Raw genomic sequence first — 21,164 nt, forward strand, 5'->3', positions numbered from 1 at the left:
ATATCCCTAGACATCTGATAAAAATAGTGTATCAGCATCAAATATTTAATTTGATGCCTATCTTTTATTTCTGTTTCAGCTTATGGTCTGAATCTTCCCTAAAAAGACAGTTGTTATTTTGATTTTATAGTAATTTCTTTATATTTTTATGATTGATTAAACAAATTAATGTTGTTTTTAATATAAATATAATAGACAATCAACAAAGAACACATGTTCAGATTTTATGGGCAGGTTCATCACTATCAATTAAAAACAATTTTCTTTAACATAAGCTGGAAGTTTGAGTAATTGCTAAATCATGACATTTATAATCTCAGAACAATCAGATTTTAGAATTAATATCTGACATAGAGGAATTTTGCTGTTTGCTGTCTTTTTGATTGTTTACTTACAAGATTGGCCTATTCCATGCATTCCCTCCAGTTTTTGCTAACACAGGTGGAAGCTGAGAGCTTGTTGCTGTAAGATGACTGTTAGCTGTGCAAATAGAAAAACAGTGGGGCACCCGCAATGCCACTATGTCCAGCATGGATATTTGACCTCTCCTCATCTACCCTGAGTACCTAAACATAGTAGATAGAATGTATGGCATACTAAACTTTTCTTTCAGGTTCTAATTACTGGAGAGTTGTTAGTGCTTACTTATGTGAATGCAAATGACAAATGTAAAAAAATCACTACAAGCTCCAGAGAAGAACAATTAAAGGTAGTTCAAACTCCAGGAGTCCTCAAGAGAGCTCTACATATGTTTGTTATTATGCAAAAAATAAAAAAATCTGTTCTACTCACTTGACCTTTAAAGCACCTTCTGTGCTGATTTTAGAGAAAGCATTAAAAAGCCTTGATGGAAAAATTTTACCCTGCACAGTGTGCTAGGCAAACCACATCATCATCAAATGCTAAACAATAATGTTGTAAGAGTGTTTTCCTACCTTCCGTCAATTCCTGTTAGATTCAATCAGGCACAATCAGAGCAGCATTGCTCCACTCTAGTGAGCATAAGGGGAAAGATATGACCGCTGTTAAAAGTGTGTCTCTTGAATAAACAATAACAATCCTGCTGGATGAAATATTAGAATTGCATTCTTGGCAAAGGAAACCTGATGGTCTGCATTGTTATGATGGAGGTGGGCATACTTACCTTTCATCTTCCTTCAGCTTAGCAGCCAGCTCGCTGGAATGCATGCATGAGAAAAGGTGATATGTCATCCTGGTATTCATTTACAATGGGTAATTTATTTCAGAAATGATAATAGCTTTGTAAACAAGAATAACCAGTGCAGCATTTTAAGTATAAAAGAAGAATCCCATGCTTATTTAAAGGTGAAAGCCTGCAGTATTAGTATATAGACAATAGTGCTCTTGATGGTGAGTCAGTCTACCTTGTGTGACAATGAATAGAAACTGTATTAAAATAATAGAAATCATAACAAATTTCAAGCAAAATCCTCAAATGTGACATGCTCATAAATAATTAATTTCCCACCATGATATATGAACCTCAGTTCTTGTGTTTATTCAGATGAAAGGACATGGCAAGTCTGTAGATTGGAGTTGATAGTCTAAGACTCATCACCTGACTCGCTTCTATTCACTCAAAATAACCTCCTCAAGGAATTAAATTCCATGTGGCTAATGCTGATTAAGAAATACATCTGTTGAGATTTCGACAAAAAAAAAAAAGTCTAGCCCCAATTAAGAATCAAATTCCATACTCAGTTAACATTAATCCTGCCTCACTGATGTGATTATAAGATAATAGGAATGCTCTTCCTATAAGTTAGGGAAAACATTCATCCCAGGACTCTCTCTACTCTAGGTACCAGTATCTGTATCAATCGGAGCTTTTCCAGAGAAACAGACCCAGCAGAAGATATAATTAGGATAATTATTTTAAGGAATTGGTTTATGCAGTTGTGGGGTCTGTCTGGATACGTACAAGGTCTGAAGGGCAGGCCTGCAGGCTGGAAACTTTGGGCACCTGTTGACACAACAGTTCATGTGTGGAATTTTTTCTTCCTCAGGGAAACACCAGTTTTGTTCTCAAAGCCTTTTGATTGATTGGGTGAGGTCCACTTACATCATGGAAGGTCATCTCCTTTACCTAAAGTTAATTGATGGTAGCTGCAAACAACACAACAAAATGCCTTCACAGCAGCACCTAGATTAGTGTTTGATTGAATAACAGGGGACTGTAGCCTAGCTAAGTTGTTCCATAAAACTAACCATCACAGATAGTAAATTGAGAAAAATTTCACAAGAAACTTTAGGAATATACAATGTAAACATTAAGAAAGCTTACATACTGCAAGTCAACTTCTAGAATTTTTTCTAAGAAAATAAAATACATCTATTAAGCTGTATGGAACAGACATATATTGTAATTTTACAGAAGGGTGAAAAAAATGAGGAAAAAAACACCCAAATACTCAATGACTGGATATTTTAGAAATAAAGTACAAACATATGAATAATTACTATATATTCATTAAATTTAGTAATCCAGAATAATATTAACATACATAAATGTTTACATCATATTCATCTTATTACATTAAGAAAGAAGACAAACTATGAAAGAGTTTACATGTTACATTTTCAACTTTGGAGAAAATTCTATAATAAAATGAAAGTTTTAAAATGTAATAAAATAAAAATGATGCCTTTTAGCATCAGTGCAGGTCATCATGATTTTCCTCTATATTTTCAGTATTTAATGGAATATTTATTAATAAATACTTGTAATTGGAAAAAGAAGAGCACATGCTATCTTCAAAATAAAAATGCTGTCAGTCATTAAGCACATAATATATTTCAGACAGTGTCCTGGAAAACTTATCAATATTCAGCATATGCTATAGTGATTGCCACATACAAGGTCCTGTTCTAGATGTGAGGATGCAGCAATAACATAAGAAAGATCGCTTTTCATGATGCTTACATTCTGTAGAGAACTACCAACCTCTGTACAGAATGTAACATGACCCACATCTTAAAGTAGCCAAGCTTAAAGATCTGATATTGAACTGAACTTGCATTCTTAACTGTAAGCAACAAAAAAAAAAAAGGAAAAAAAAGCCTTTAAAATCCCACTTCATTCATTTCTCTTCCAGCTTTTATCTGCACTCAAAATCTCACATCTGTAGCATTACTATTCTTCACATTTCTTATTATAATCATCTTCATCACACAGAGATCAACTCTGGAGTAGTTTTAACTTTAATCAGTTTATATTTCATTGTAGTTTGTACTACACAACTTCGTACAATTGTGTATGAAATTAATATATATGATATGTCACATTTTCTCATTATTCTTCTCAAAATATTTAGTTCTGTGAAGATGGAGGCCACAGTTGAATATGGATTAAGCAGAAATGGTTAAATAAAGGAAAAAATGTTGACATTTTTCCCCATTAGGATAAAATATTCTAATTTGTAATATAAATACTATAAATACATACATATATATGTATTTTGGATACACGTATGCAGATGTATGTGTGTGCACAAATATGTGCATGTGGGTATATATATACATATACACATATCCCTTTAAATTTTAGAATATAGAATAACTTTTATTTCTTAATAAAAACATCACTGAAAATTTTTGGAATAAAAATAGATTCTAAGTGATAAACATGTTAATATGTCAAGAAAATCTTTGAAAAAGTTATAAGAAATAATACTAAGCATAGCAAACATTAAAAGAAATTGTTCCACTACAATAATTAAAGCAGTATAATTGGTTTCAAACATTGCACTGAAAAACTATAAAACACAAAGTGAAGACGTATGTGCTTCATACATAAAATATTAGTGTAAAGTGCTGGTGATTTTCAAATCTTTCTGTAAGTATAAAATATAAGCAAATGTTTATTTATTGGACAGGAAGAATTTTCATGCAGAGAATATGTTGACAATACTGATAGATATTATCATATGAATAGAAGTATGTAACTAAACAAAATCTTTGGCACTCTAACAATGCTTTATTGGGACAGTTTCTAGAGTGTAATTTGGCAATTTGATAACAAATTCTTAAAATTGCCAATGCTTTGCATCAATAATTTGCTTCTAAGAATGCTTCTACAAAAATTATTAAATACGGGTTAGGTGACTTTTCACAAATCACAAAACCATTTATTATTTCTAAATCTCAGAAACTAAATATCCAACAATAGGTTATATAGCCATTTAGGAGAAAATTATGTAGATGAAAAAAATTTGATAAAAATGTATAGCTATTGTCCTATATTTTATTGATATCATTGTAAAAACCAAGTGTCAAAGATTCCAAGTTATTACTTTAGCTGTTAAAAACAAAATTCAACTGAGTAAAATTTAAAGTTCTTAGTGGCTTTATTCAGTGATTCATGGATATGTAGATTCAGTCAAGCAGCTAGAAAGGAGACCAAAAGACCTATACAAGGTAAGAGATTTTACAGACAGAAGGAAGCAGAAACAGGGAAGTCATACAAGGGAAAAAAAAGTAGATTGGTTATTGTAAGGTTACTTTCTTTATAGGGATAGCAGGGTGTTATCATGCAGCTTACCTATCTAATGCCGGTTAGGCAATTCCTCATTGACTGGTTTAAGATTCCAATTCCGGGAACCTCTTAAGTTAATTAAGTCTTGGTTTGGTGACATGAGGGCTTCACATAAGTGACTCCATTTTGGGCCTGGTTTTTTGTCTTTAACAATTACATTGGATAAATTTCTTTTTTTTTTTTTTTTCTAATGTTTTACAATGAACTTATGTTGCTTCTGTACTCAGGAAAAAAATTGAGTTTATATATATATTATTTTACAGTTACCCTTTCAGTTATTACAATCAAAGCACAAATAAATACGTTTGAAATCTTAATGGGTATCATTTACTTCATGAAATATATGAAATAAGTTCATTAACAAAATATTAGTGAATAATTATTATTGCTATTTTAATATCACAAAACAGTACAGGTTATCTTTCCAAACATTAAAATTTAGAGATTGATTGGAATAAAAGTAGCTGTGCTTTTTATTTTTATCATTTAATGAATAACTTCCTGGAAGCTATATCCTCCCAAAGATATTTTTAACAGTTTAATCATAAGAAGTAATTAACCCAGAAAGCTTCTTGTTTGCTTCTAAATACAGAATCCAAGAATATCAAGTGGGTTATAAAAATGTTCACTACATTTTCTCCCATGTTCTTAATATAGAGAATATCATTAATTTTTTTTTAAAAAATTCAAAACTTTATCAAAGCCTCAAATTGGCTGCATGGCTACACCTGGTCTTATTAACTTATATCATAATATAGATAGAAAGATGCAAAAAAAACTCTACAAATAGTTTTTTTAGGAAAAAAACATACATGCATCATAGGCATGAATAAATTATTTCATTCTTCTGTTTTATATTCACTACAAAAGTGTCTAATATGTGTATGTTTGTGTGTTTGTGTAAAACTTGACCATATTCACATATACAGAACACTGCAATTAACTACAGACTCTCTAGGATCATGAAAGTATTACTAAAATCAACCACATCCAGGGCTATGCAGTCTAAATCAACACATTTCAAAGAATTAAAAGCAAATAGAGAATATTCTTTGAACAAGCTATTTAAATCAAATTTAAAATTTGATAAAATTTTATAATGTAAAAAATAATGAAAAAATCACTATATATTTATAAATTTGCAGTACAATTTTGAATAATTCTTGGACTAAAGGAAAAAAGTCACAAAATAAGTCAGAAATCATTTTGAAGAGATGATTATGAAAAAAAACTTGTTGAATAGAGTTAAATCTGTTCTTAAAGGGAAAACTTACAATCTTGAGAACATATGTTAGATTAAAACCTCCGGAAACAGAAGAGTAAATTAAGCCCAAAGGAAAATTAAAGGATGAACATGATAAAGATAAGAGCAGAAGTTAGTGAAATAGAAAACAGAGAATGCCACCATCAATAACACCAAAAACATTCCTTGAAATTTACTAGTCCCTACCAATATTGATCTACAAAGCAAATAAAATGAGAAAATACAAAAATAGCCAATATCACAAGAGGTGTCAGAGTTCTAACACCAATAAAAATATGAGGAAATCATGAAATATTTTATGCCAATTATTTTCAAACTTTAGATTAAATTTTAAAATCTTAGAAAACATTTTAACAAGATGGACATGATAATACCCAGATAGCTACATCTATTAAACACATTAAATCCATATTTAATATTTACCTCAAAAAAATCTCCAAGACCAGGTGGCTGTACTAGTAAATTCTAACATATGTGAAAGAATATTACATAAACTTTCTGAAAGAATATAAGAACTGCATAATCTTGAAACCGAATATTTCAAGGGCACTACAAGACATGAAATTTGAAAGACAGCTTCCCATATTCATATATACATGAGAAATATATATGTATTATTTACAGAAATATAGAAATATTTTAAAAAATAGAAAAGTGAATCTTGTGTTATATAAACAAGACACACACTATGACCAAGTTATTCCAGGAATGTATTCAAACATTCAAAAACCAGTCAACATAATTCATCACAATTAAGAAAAAAAGGAGAAAATGATTTCTGAGAATCTATACAAAAAAAAATCTGAGCAAAGTAAGAGGATTTACTCTACAAATATCTGGACTTATTATGAAGTATCAGTATTTCACAGGGTGATACTGATGGAGGGTTAGAAATATAGAGAAATAAAACAGAGAGTCCAGGAACTCTCTCTCTCTCGCTCTCTTGCTCTCTCTCTTTCACACACACACACACACACACACACACACACACACATACCCTTATCTCCAAAAACAATGTTGAGGGGAAAAATACAAGTAGAAGGACTTACATACTCTAGTAAGTTTTAAGACAGTGATGTTTTTGTACAAAGATAGAAAAATTGACTAACGGAAAAAATATAGTCTAGAAACAGACCCACATGCATATTAGCATGATTTATAACTAATATAGGATTGTGTAGCTAAGTGTCAGTAGTAAAATGATATTTTCAAAAATGGCATAGAAAAGGAACAACATAACAAAATATGAATCATTATATAAAAGATTGATCAATTGCTGTACATTGAAATTAAGAGCTTTTGATTATTCTCTATTAAGAAAGTAAAAAGGTGAGACACTGAAAAGAAAAATAAAATATGTGCAACACACAACCAACTGAGTATACATCCTAAATATAAAGAACTCTAAATGATTTTTGTTAAATCCTCAACAGAAATGCATATATATTGCATATTAGATAATAAATATTTTTTGGACTTTGAACCTCAGAATCCTTGTTGCAACTACTCAACCCTGCTGTGAAAGTAGCCCTCGATTATATGCAAAGAAATGTGTGGCTCTGTCCCAGATAAATATTACTTTCAAAGAGGTGGCAGGCTCGATTTGGTCCATGGACCACAGTCTCCAATTCCTTCATTAGGTGATTAGCTACACAGTTGGCTAGAGTGAATGAGACATGCATATCTACACACTGAAGCTTTTTTTGTCATCTTTCTAAAAACTGGGCATATGAAAATTATTGCTGGAAATCTCCAAGTTAAATGAATTTATTTTTTAAAAAAATTACTTACTACACTTCTGGCTATGATTTATATTTCAATAACTAATTACTCTCTGCAGTATTACTATTTTCAACCTAAAGATATATTGTACACCAGATAACCATATCTAAACCTGATCCATTTCAATAATTTTCCCTCCCAGAGAACATTTAACAATGTAAAAACCTGAAGTAGAATTTTATACTCTAACATCATTTTAGTCATTGTTGAGAAAGAGCCATTTATTATCAGAATTTGTTTATTTCATTAGGTGATTGCTACAATCTGTTGTTTCATCAAAGTTTAACTTTATATTTATGTACTTAAATCATTAAGAATTTCTAATTTAGAACAGATTAATCTACTTCTGGCTTTGTTGGTTTTATGGTGAGATAATCTATTTACTTAAGTCTTTCTTCTTTTGTTAATAGCTTAATTAATTGGTCAAACAAATGTTGTTACAACACATGCTAGAATCACAAATTTCTTATCTAAATGGTTGCAGGCAAGAATTGGACCCATGTAAAGCTGACCTCACTCTTCTAGGGAGGACTATGAAAGCAAGTTCATCTATCGGTTTCACACCTGGAAAACCCCTGCCTGCTTCAGGGTCTGTCTTTATTGGTGGAGTTCCAGAACTTCATGGAACAAACCAGGTATTTCTGCTGATGATGTAAAACATATTCTTTATGTCATTTTATGAAAAGAAAAAGTAGGGAAACTTTAGAAGTTTCCTGGTTAGTGGAACCATCTACATGGTTTCAAGAAACTTTTCTGCATTCTACTAACACCTTCATCTATCCTGCCAAAGTGTACTAAAAGTGTACTTTTCTCACTATGTAGAATTGCTACAGTATCAAGCTGCTTTTCCATCTTATTACTATACACCCACATGACATTTCATGATAAAATTAAGCATATGTGCTTTTGTTCACCCTTATGCTAGTGATTTCTCTGGATATATCAGGGGTTGGCTTAACAACACACAAAATATATGACTTGAGAAATGGAACTAGAAGTCCATCCCCTACACTCTGTGTCACAAAGGGTTCCCAAGTTTAAGAACTCTCTCTGCTGAGTTCCGTGTGTATGCCAGCCTACTCTCTAAATTTCCATTTAGATAATTAGCTTATTGTTGTCATTGTTAACCTGTATTCTAGGATGAGAGCTTGTATGCTGACTTAAGTGGTATTGACTATTTGGTTCTACTTTGTTATTATAGACCATTACTTTAAAAATGTAATGTTGCTTGTTATGTGTACCAATAGCTTAATGTACCATAAGTGTACCGTTTATGAATCTTTTCTCGTACAGTATTTATCATTGTACTCTACATATTTTTACATTTTTGGAACTGTAAAATGCTATTATTTCAAATTCTCACAAGTGACATGAATTGAGTAAAAATCTCACTACATGATAACTATTATGATTCCATTATAAGTAAACTAAAAAAAATTTCACAACAAATATACATAAAGGACAAAAGTCATTTGCATAGTTGATGTAACACGTATGCCTTTAATGAAATAAGGAAATTATATGTCTGTAAGCATATGGAATTTACTTTAGATTCATCTATACTCCATTACCAGTATATTTATTGGTCATTGGACAGAATTATGGGCCTTTTTCTATTATATTACTGCACTTTATTGACTCTTTCCTAGATAAACCAGCCTATAAGCTCAGTGTGAGTAGAAAATATCTGTTTTGTTTACCTTTCTATCCCCTAAGGCAAGGTAGGTTCTCAATAAACATCTATCACATAGTAGGTTCTCAATAATCACCTCTCAAAGGAATTATTCAAAAATGGATTAAACGATTCTAAAAATTTACACAAATTAATCTTTAGTCATTTATACTTGTATTGATCTCTTATTTCATGACTATTATATATTTTCCAAATAAAAGGTGGGTTTTCAAACAGAATTTAATCTTTGTGAGCATACATTAATTAAAAGCAGGTTCTTAAGACTCAAGGAGATAATATTTTATTGAGGAGATACACAAGTATCTCTAATATGGTTAGGTATTTACTCTACTAGAAATATAAAGAAATCCAGAGGCAATATAGAAAAACAGAAAAGGAAGCCTCCTGATCTCCTTGGGGGAGTAAGGGAGTTTACAGTTAGGCAGAGATCTGAGGGATGATCAAGGGTCCACCAGTACATAACATATAGACTGTTATTGTAGTCAGATGAAACACCACACACACAGGCTTAGTAGTGGGAAGGTCTAGGAGAAGGGGAATGGGAGAAGAATCAATTTATTACTGAGAAACATGGAGTTTGATATAAATTGAGCAGGAGGAAGATGATGTTGGAAAATTCAGCACCAGCCTGAGCATAATGGATCCTGAATAAAATAAAAGAGTGTATATTTATATGCTGCTTCTTGAAAGAAACATTTAAGAAGTTTGAACAAGGAGTGACATGTAGTTTTCACTCACATAGCAACTGAAGTACAGGATTAAAAGGGTTTAGACTACAGGTCAAGAACTGGTAAAGTTAGGCAATAGAAATAATTAAACAAGAGAAAATGATGTTGCACAATAAGAATGGGAACATGACTACAAAAGCTATTGTACTTGTAAAGAACTATAGATACAAAGACAGAAAACTTTGGAATTTTAATGACCATGTTGGCTTATGTAAGTAGAGAATTCATGTGGAAATCACAAGATTGTTTACAGGAAAAGATAGCAAGTTCATTTTTGCAGTTGTTACTTTGGGGCGGGATAATTTTCAAATATTTAACAACTGGCCTTCCATTACCACTAACTCATCAGTCCATTGCATCATAAGTTCCTGCCACACATCATCTACATCAGTTGGACTTTGTGACATAAAGTAATTCATTTAAAATATGGGCCTTGAGTGACATCAGTATCACAGTATAGAGAGATGTTCTCTTTGTCTCTCCTCTTCAATCTATAACTAGTAAAGTATCCACAGCTCAACAAATTTGCCTCTGCCCAACAAACCAGGATGCTGGAGAACTCCACATACCTGTACATCTAAAGGTGTGTGGACTGGAACACACAAAGGAGGCAGAACCAGCTGAACAGCAGAGGCAGTGCCTTCAATCCTGGTCCTCCAGCCATGGCAGCTGAGCCTGCAACTCAAGAGACTCTGGTAGCAGCAGGGGAGGTGGACACATCACTTAGGCCCCCAGCCACAGTAGTGTCCCTGACAACAGGTAACAGGGGAGCAATAGCATCAGGGCCTAGGACCCCATCCTTCCTGCTGAAGAGACACCCACATCTCCAGTCCTCCACCCTCCCATGGTGGCAGAGCCTGATAATCTAACACTGATCACAGCAGAGGTGCCCAGCTTCCCCAACCTTCTCCCACTGAGGCAGTAGAGCCCCAGACAAAGAGGATCCCAGACATAGAGGAAGAGCCCACCATCCTGGTAGCCCAGTTGGCAATGCCAATGATGCTGGCAGCAGCAAAGCACCAATAACCCTGGAGGCACAAGCAGTGGTAACAAGGGCATAGGAATATACCTCTGGCAGAGGCCATGGAGGGTGGAAATAACTGACTATCAAATATAACCAGAGGCAGCTCAGGGAAGAGAAACTAAAAACTTATGCTATATTGCCACCTAGTGGAACAACAGAAAAAAAGACCTCTAATTTCTAAGGTATTGAATCAACAGAATTGAGTGGAAAGATGTCCCCTACTTCAATACACCAACAGAGGAAAAACTCATCAAGCACCATGAAGAACCACAGTACCACAAAAAGAAAATGACCATTCTCCATAAGCCAAACTTAGAGACACAGAAAATTGCAGTGTAACTGATAGAGAATTCAAAATAGTTGTCATGAAGTAACTCAATGAACTACAAGAAAACTCAGAGAGCAGTTCAGTACACTCAGGAATAAAAAGTAATGAGCAAAATGAATACTTTACCAAAGACATCAAAACTCTATGAAAGAAACAGACAGAAATTCTGAAACTGAAGAAATTGACAAACAAGATGAAGAATGCATTAGAAAATTTTAGAAATAGAACAGATCATATGAAAGAGAATTAGTGAGCTTGAAGATAGAAATCTAGAATGATACAAACAGAAGAGTAAAAAGAATCAAGATATAAAATTAAATGAGTAAATCCTATGAAAGCTGACTCTTTTAGGAAGAGCAACATTTGTGTCTCCAATGGATGTCCCAAAGGAGAATAGAGGGAGAAAGGAGCAGAGTTAATTTAAGGAAATGATAACTGAGAACTTTCCAAATCTGGGTAAGGAACCGAATTTACAAGTCCATGAAGCTAAGAGAATACACAATTACTGCAGTGCAAAAAGAACTTTGCCAAGACAGATTATATTAAAATTGTCAAAAAAAAAAAATGACAAGGAAAGAATTTTATAAGCAACCAGGGAGAAAGGGACGATAACCTACAAAGGAATCCCCATTAAGTTATCAGCAGATTTCTCATCAGACACACTATGGGTCAGGAGGGAATATAATGATATTCTCAAAATACTGAAAGATAAAACCTGTCTGCCAAGAATACTCTTTCCAGCAAGGTTATCCTTCAGATACGAAGGAGACATAAAGGCTTTGCCAGAGAACCAAAAGCTAAGGGAACTCATCAATGCTAGTCCTTCCTTACAGGATATGTTGAAAGGAGCTCTTCTACCAGAAAACAAGAAGTCAAAAGTATGTAAAACAATGAATAACTTGATAAATAGACAGTAAGAATCAGAAAACTGCAATTCTATATTGGAATAGGTTTGTAAACACTTTATTATAGCATAAAGTTTAAATGATAAAAAAGAGAAAAAATAACTATAGCTACTGCAACTTGGCAACAAACTTGCAACATAAAAAGGCATAATTTGGACAACACAAATACAAAAGGGGAAGAGGAAAAGGACAGAACCTGTATAAGTAAAGGAAGGTAAGATGCTATAGGGAGAAAAAGGACTATTTTATCTATGAAATTTTTGTATAAACCTCATGGTAAGCACAAAACATAAATCTAGAGCAGAGACATTAATGTAAAAAAGAGGAAACAGAGAAAATCACCACAGAAAAACCACAAAACCAAAACAGCAGCAGAAGTCCAAGTAATAAGAAACAATGGAGATACAAAGCAAACAGAAAACAAAAGATTTAACAGTAATCACCCTAAGTATAAATGGAATGAATTCACCAATCAAAAGACACAGAGTGGCTCAATAGATGAAAAAACAAGACTGACTGTATGCTGCCTTCAGGAGAGTCACCTCAGCTCTGAAGCCAAGCATGAGTTCAAAGTGAAGGGATGGAAAATGGCAGCCAAAAAAAAATAGGTGTAGCCACATTCATCTCAGAAAACATAGACTTCAAGTCAACAAAGGTAACAAACAAAGATGGATGTTATAGAATGATAAAGAGGAAAATTGATCAGAAGACATAACACATTATTATACATGCACCTGACATAGGGACACCAAAATATATAAAGCAATCACTAACAAACCTAATAAGAGAAATTGATAATAATAGTAGGAGAATTTGGCACTCCACTTACATCAAAGGATAGATTATCCAGACAGAAGATCAACAAGGAAAGAGTGGTCTTAAATGAAACATTAAACCAGATATATTTGATAGATCTGTACAGAGCATTCCATCCAAATGCAGCAACATGGAACTTTCTCAAGGAGAGACCATATGATAGGACACAAAACAAATCTCAATGATATTAAGAAGATTCAAATCACATCAAGCATATTTTTTTATCACAGTATTATGAAACTAGAAATCAACTATAAGAAGAAAACTGAAAAAATCACAAACATGTGGATACTGAATAACATGTTGCCAAACAATTGTGGGTCAACAAAGAAATCAAAGGAGGAATAGAAAATTACCTGAACACAAAAGGCAATGAAAATATGACATACCAAAATCTATGTGATACAGCAAATGCAATAAAAAGAGGGAAGTTTATATCAATACAGCCATATCTCAATAAATAAGAAATATCTAAAATAAACAATCTTACCTTACACCTAAAAGAACTAGAAAAAGAACAAAATCCAAAGTCAGTAGAAGGAATGGGGAAAAAAAAAATGAGAGTGCACATAAAAGAAATAGAGCCTAAAAAGACAGTAGAAAAGATCAATGAAATTAAGAACTTGTTCTTTGAAAAGATAAATGAAATTGACAAATCTTTAGCTAGACTCACTAAGAAAAAGAAAAGAAAACTGTAAATATGATCAGAAATGAAAGAGAAGAAAGTACAGCAGATACCACAGAAATGCAAAGGATTATAAGAGAATATTATGCCAACAAATTGGACAACATAAAAGAAATGGACAAATTCTTAGTGTCATACAACCTTCCAAGATGGAACCATAAAGAAATAGAAAATATAAATAGATGAATCTATTACTAGTAAGGTGATTGAAACAGTAACCAAAAACTTTCCAAAATGCAAAACTTCAGGACTTGATAGCTTTCTAGGTGAATTGTACCAAACATGCAAAAATTTTATGTCTACCTTCCTCAAACTCTTCCAAAAACCTCAAGAGGAAAGAAAGCTTCCTAACTCATTTTATGAAGCCAGCATCACCTGATATCAAAAACGGATAAGAACAACACACACAAAAAAGAAAATTACATGCCAGTATCTCTGATGAATGTAGGTGCAAAAATCCTCAGCAAAATTTTAGCAAACTGAATACAACATACACTATGATCAAGTGGTATTTATTCCAGGGATGCAAGGCTGTTTCATCATCCAGAAATCAAAAAATATACAACACATTATAAAATGAATAAAAGTATACAATCATCTCAATAAAATGTGTATAGAAGAAATGTACCTTAACATAATAAAGGCAAAATATATCACAACTAACAACATCCTCAATTATGAAAAACTGAAAGCTATTCTTCTAAAATCAGAAACAAAACAAGTATGTACACTCTTGCCCCCCTTTTTTCCATATAGCATTGGAAGTCCTAGCCAGAGCAATTAGGCAAGAAAAAGAAATAAAAGGCACTTTAATTGGAAAGGGAGATGTAAAACTGTCACTGTTTGTGCATGATACAATTTGGTATATAGAAAACTGACCAAAAAAAAAAACTACTGGAAGTAATAAATGAATATAGAAAAGCCAAAGGGTACAAAATTAATAAACAAAAATTGGTTGCATTTCTACATGTTAACAAGCAGCTAGCAGAAAGATAAAGTAGGAAATCAATCCCATTTAGAATCACAACAAAAAGAAAACAATACCTAGGAATAAATTTAGCCAGTACACTGAAAACTATAAGACATTGTTGAAAGAAATTGAGACCACAAGTAAATGGAAAGATGTCTTATGATCATAGGTTGGAAGAATTAACATTGTTAACATGTCCATATTACCTAAAGCAATCTACAAATTCAATGCAATCCCTATCAAAATCTCAAGGATGTTTCTCATAGATATGAAACAAAAAATTTTAAATTTGTATGGAATCACAAAAGACCCCAAATAGCCAAAGCAATCCTGACTAAAAAAAAAGATCAAAGCCCTTATTTCAAACTATATTATAAAGCTACAGTAATCAAAACAGTATGTTATTGGCAGAAAAGCAGATAAATAGATCAACGCAACAGAATTGAAAGTCCAGAAATATACCCACACATACATGAACAATTAATCTATGATAATAAAAGAAAAAATAGATAATGGGGAAAACACAGCCTCTTCAATAAATGGTGTTGGGAAAACTGGACAGCTACATACAAAAAAAGAAATGAAACTAGACCACTATCTCACACCATACACAATAATAGACTCAAAATGGATTAAAGACTTCAGTGTAAGACCTCAAAATCATCAAATTCCTAGAGGAAAACATAGGCAGTACACTCTTTGGCATCCATCTTAGCAATATGTTTCTAGATATGTCTCTTCAAGTAAGCAAAACAAAAGCAAAAATAAACTAATGGGACTATATCAAACTAAAGAAAACTTCTGTGCAGCAAAGGAAACCACTGACAAAGCAAGAAGGCAACCTACCAAATGGGAGAAGATATTTGCAAGTCATATATCCAATAAGGGTTTAGTATACAAAATACTTAAAGAACTTATACAACTCATCATCAGTAACAACAACAATTTTTTTTTTTAATGGGCAGAGAAGCTGAATAGACATTTTTCCAAAACAGACATACAGATGAGCAACAGATATATGAAAAGATGGTCAACATCACTAATTACTAGGAAAGTGCAGATCAAAACCATAACAAGATATCACCTCACATCTGTCAGAATGCTTATTATAAAAGGCAAGAGATAACAAGAGTTGATGAGGATATAGAGAAAAGGGAACCCTTATGCACTGTTGGTGAGAATGTAAATTTTTGCAGCCACTGTTGAAAACAGTACAAAGTTTTCTCAAAAAACTTTGTACTGTTTTCAACCATACAATTCTGCTAACCTATTTCTGGGTACTTATCAAAAGAATATGAAAACATGAATTAAAAAAGATATATGCACCCCAGTGTTCATTGAGGCATTATTTACAATAGCCAAGATACGAAAACAACCTAAGGGCCCACAATCAGATGAATGGATAAAGATGTGGTATATATGTATATACACACACAATGGAATATTACTCAGCCATAAAAAAGATGGACTCTTGCCCTTTAAGACAACATGGATGGACCTAGAGCATATTTTGCTAAGTGAAATAATTCAGACAAAGACAAATACCATACAATTTCATTTCTGTGGGATATAGAAAACAAACAAATAAAATAGCAAAATAAATTGAAAAAAACAAACCAAACAAAAACAAACCATAGACACAGAGAACAGAATAGTGTTTCCCAGAGGGAAAGGCCAAGCAGGGGCTAAAATGGGCAAAGGGGATCAACTGTATGGATAGAAACTAAATTTTTGGTGGTGAAACTGCTGTAGTGTATTCAGAAGTAGAACTACAATGTTCACAGAAAACGTATATAATGTAAACCAATATGACCTCAATAAAAATAAATTTCAAAATATGGGCCTGGAATTCTTAAGAGATCATAAACATGTGGTTGTGGAAGTCCTCACACAGGCGATGGTGGAAGTCACAGTCATGATTGGATTGCTTGTGGAATGAGAGAAGAGAAAGCAGGCATTGGGGATCAAGGTGAAGGATTGGGCAAAAGAAGAGGTGCCCACAAAAGTGGGTAAGAAGTAGAAAGACTGGCAGTTAAACAAACGAGAACATCTTGTCACAAAAACCAAAGACAGAAAACATTTCCAAAAGGAGCACATGTTCAGCACCACAGCTACACACGGTCAACCAGAAGTTTCAAGAGAACAATAAAAACAGAAAACAAATTGTAATATTTTGAGTAAGAATAAACAGAATAGAATAAGCAGCAGTGATTTGGGGCTACTTTTACTGGAAGTTGGTTAATAAAAGATAGAGAGGTTGTAATCTAGGGGAGGGCACAGTGTCAAAGTATAGTTGCAGAGATATACAATTGTAATTGACTATAATCTAAAGACTTTTTCTCCTAAAACCTTATTCAAGAGGGTTGGAATTTACTAAAGGATTGTCTTACTAAAACAATGTCCTGTGATGCAAAGCAACTGGACATTTTTTTGCAATCAGATTTAGATTTAGAGGAAATTCAGTGTGTGGACCAGTAAAGTTACCTTGAAATTAAAAGGAACAGCCAACTCTAAGCAGGTTTCACCTCCTTGTTAAATATGCTGTATTTAAAAGATTTTATGCCAGCCCCTTATTGATTTTTTATTATACTATTACTGTGTCATTGTAACTGTATGTGTGTGTGCACTTGCACACATACACACATATGATTGTGATATATACTTGTATGATTGAACAAGTGGACTATAAAATACATCCAAGTAATACTTAAAGAGAAATCATATGATAAATCAGAAAAAAAAGAAAGGAAAGCTAACTTTGTGAATTTATGTGCCATGTAGCCCCTCTGAATAGCATGTAATTATTGTGGTCTGATTAAAAGCTGCTGTTTAAGCTCAGTGGGTTGTCAGTGCTCAGAAAATTAAAAACAACAGGTTTGCAGTATAAAACACTAAGGAAGAAAACTAGAGTTGATTCCTCTAGCCAGTAAGTGCTAAGATAGAATTATTCTCCTGCCTCCAACTTTCCAAAAGTGTCTTTCTCTACTGGCCAGAGCCCCTCCACACAGTAAAAGTCCCTAATCCAAAGTACATGTGCTGGCAGGTTGCTTACTGCTTCCTTTAGCAAAAACACACAGAGCTCAGTATGTGAGGAGAGAATGAAACAGTTAGACACTTTCAGTTTTCTGCCTGAAGTGTGAAAAACTCATCCCCTAATGACCATACTGGTGATAACTTGCAAGGTCCAAGAGTAAATGCCCCCTCTCTAGAGGTAGGAAAACACTTTCCTTGGTAGTCCTTTAATTATGTACACTTTTCAGTGCGTGGACTCCTGCTTTTTGGTCCAAGTTCCTTAAAGACACCAAATCTTAATCTCTAATAAAGGCAGACCAAGTTACAATAGTACCAGCTGTTCTCCTTGCTAAATCTAAAAGCAAATAAAATAATTATGCAAGTAAATAAGTATTATTGTTAAATTATTAGAGGATTTTTTTTCTTTCTACAGAAATTGATAACATAAAATGTGTTCTGGAAAGATGCTAGGTTTTCTTTTTTGTGCATTTAAGTCAATCATTAATATTAAATAAAGAATATATGATGGCATGTACTCTTATATAGGATTGGAATTTTTGAAGAATCAAGGACTGACTTCGTCCATTTGTACTGCTATAACAAAATACCATAGACTGGGTGGCTTAAACAACAATTATTTTTCATGGTTATGCAGGCTGGGAAGTCCAAGGTCAAAGTGCTATGATTGGAAATTGATGAGGGCCTATTTCCTGGTTCATAGACAGGTATCTTTTCTAGCTGTGTCTTCACATTGGCAGAAGAGACAAGAAAGTTCTCTGCAGTCTTTTATATAAGGGCACTAATTCCATTAATTAGGACTCCATCTTCCTGACCTAATCATTTCCCAAAGTCCTCCACCTCCTGATACCAACATATTGTGGGGTTAGGATTTCACCATATGAATTTTAGGGGGACACAAATATTCAGTCCATAATAGTGACTGATTCCAAGAACCTGAACAACCTCTTTAATTTTTAATTTTAACATAGGAGAGAAGTTTAATAATTTTAAAAACTTTAAACGAATCCTTTGAGAAAACAAAAGCACTTTTGTAAAGCAAATAAGTATTATCTGCTTTATGTATGTTCAAAACATTGATTTGGATATTCAATAACTAATTTGCTTACAAATACATACACTTTTATAAAAAAAAAATCCTGCCAGTCATCAGCCATAAAAGTTACTGTTAAATTAATCATCTAAGACATAAAGATGGAATTCTCTTTTAGAAGTTGTGATAGATTCCTGAAGGGTAAGTGAAAAAAAATCACCTAAATTATCTGTTTCTCTTTCTGTAGAATATTTTGGTGTCTTATATTACTTGTTACAGCTCATTATCAATTTAGAGAGGTAATGACACTTCAGGAAATTGTTTATGATACACGTTAGAGGATGTTTGCCAGCCTTTTTGAGCTCTTGCAAGACACTTGTTAGATGGACACAATGCAGTCAAAAATAAACTGAAACACACCAGTGGAAAAAAGTCAAGAAAGATGCAAATATTCAACCCTCTTGGGTTCTGTAAATGATGAAAAAAAAAGTTAATCCCTAGTTTGTCCTCATTTTCTGTCCATTCAATCTTAAAAATAGAATCACTCTACAGGAAGCAGAGTCTTTTAAATAGGCACATCTCTGACAAACATAAGCAAAATCATAAAGACATGAAGGTTTCACTGCAACATTCTAAAATTCATTGTTGTAAGGAATTCTTTCATTCATTTGCCATTCTGCTGGACTATCATTTGGCTCCTTGGTTCTGCCAGCAATGGCACCTGGCCACAAGTCAACAAAATATCAGATGCAGACCAACCTAATTAGAATTATTTCTAATTCATTGCACATATAAGAACAATTTTTAATTTATTTCTACATAAGGGCATACATTTCTCAGCCAGCAACCCACTGTGAACTAAGCTTCACTTTGTGGTAGAGCAAAAATTGGCTCCTACTCAACAGCAAGACAGATTCTCTTTCTACACCAACTGCTTTTCCATTTTTATTCTGACCCATCTCTTTATTGGCTCTGCATCTATTTTTTGCCATTCTTGCAAAACTCTGACTGTCAGAAATCTGGGAGGGCCTGCATTTGAATCTGCACCCACTCCATATTCTTTTTTATACCCTGAGGATCTCTCTTTAATTCTTCCTTTTGTGTATGTTTCTAATTTTGAAAAGTTCTCCATGCAGTTAATCAGTTTCTTTTATTCAAGAACACTGGCTTATGCTCACCATCAATCTACCTCACCTTAATTATTTGATTTCATTACAAAAATGTACAAAGGAATTATTTCAATATTTTTGAATTAATACTCAAAATGGGATTGGTCCATACTGTTTTCTATAGCAGCTACACCTGTTTGCATTCTCACCAACAGTGTACAAGAGTTCTATTTTCCCCACATTCTCATCAACCTTTGCTATTCTATATATATCCAGAAAAGAACCAGTACCAATCCCAAGTTGAGCTGCTCACCACTGGGAAGACCAACACTTGAGAGGCAAATGTTGTTGGAAAAGGAAAAGTTGTTTTATTCAGATCAGCAACCTGGGAAGATGACTGACTAATGTCCTAAGACCATCTTCCAGTTGCCAGTTAGGAGACAAACGTTTTAAAGACTGTGTGAGGGAAGGGCTAACGGTGAAGTTTCAGCATCACCAGTCTTTTGGTTTCAGCCAGTCTGAGGTCTATGTACTTGTAGTTAGCAGTTTCCATCCAGTGGGGGTCTGCTTCCTGTAAAAACAACTTAGGAATATGTGTCAGGCCTTCATCTATATCTTTCAGGGAACTGGGAGTTCGGTGACTCTGCTGTGTGGCTGGTCTATATTCTAAATTGCTACCAGTTTCCCAGCCCAACAACTTTTCTCTGTTTACACATCTTCACATTCTTAATCATTAACTTCTGAGCCAGGTTTTTGAGACTCAGGGGAGGCCTGGGAGACTAAAGCAAAAGCCTTTTACTTCAAAGGACAGGCACACTGGGGCTTGTACATGGTTTCAGGAGTCATCCTTACAGGTGTGAGATGACACTTCATTGTGGTTTTGATATGTATTTTTCTGATGATCCATTACATTGAGAATTCTTCCATATACCTGTTGTCCCTTTGAATGTTCTCTTTGGAGAAATGCTTATTAAAGACTTTAGTTCATTTTTAATTGGGTTATTAGTTTTTTTCCTATTGAGTTGTAGAATTATCTTATATATTTTGAAGGTTACCCCCTTATCAGACATATGATATATTGTTTGCAAAAGTTTCCTCCCATTTTGTAGGATGCCTTTTCACTCTGTTGATTCTTTCCTTCTGCATACAGAAGCTTTTTAGTTGGATGTAGTCCCACTCATCTATTTTTGCTTTTGTTGCCTGTATTTTTGGTGTGATAGTCATGAAATCATTGAAAAGGCT

At 33.4% G+C, this 21,164-nt stretch overlaps 1 protein-coding gene across 1 annotated transcript in view; it reads left to right on the plus strand.

Annotated features, from left to right (window-relative positions):
* The window catches only part of EYS (eyes shut homolog), a 1,676,468-nt gene that overhangs the window by 1,032,374 nt on the left and 622,930 nt on the right, over window positions 1-21,164 (plus strand). The window contains exon 29 of the mRNA XM_057737776.1: window positions 8,086-8,236. Within this exon, the coding sequence (XP_057593759.1) occupies window positions 8,086-8,236 (151 nt within the window). The remainder of the gene's footprint in view (window positions 1-8,085; window positions 8,237-21,164) is intronic.

The sequence above is a fragment of the Hippopotamus amphibius genome, chromosome 6 (genome assembly GCF_030028045.1).
Source record: "Hippopotamus amphibius kiboko isolate mHipAmp2 chromosome 6, mHipAmp2.hap2, whole genome shotgun sequence".
In the NCBI taxonomy this organism is placed as follows: domain Eukaryota; kingdom Metazoa; phylum Chordata; class Mammalia; order Artiodactyla; family Hippopotamidae; genus Hippopotamus; species Hippopotamus amphibius.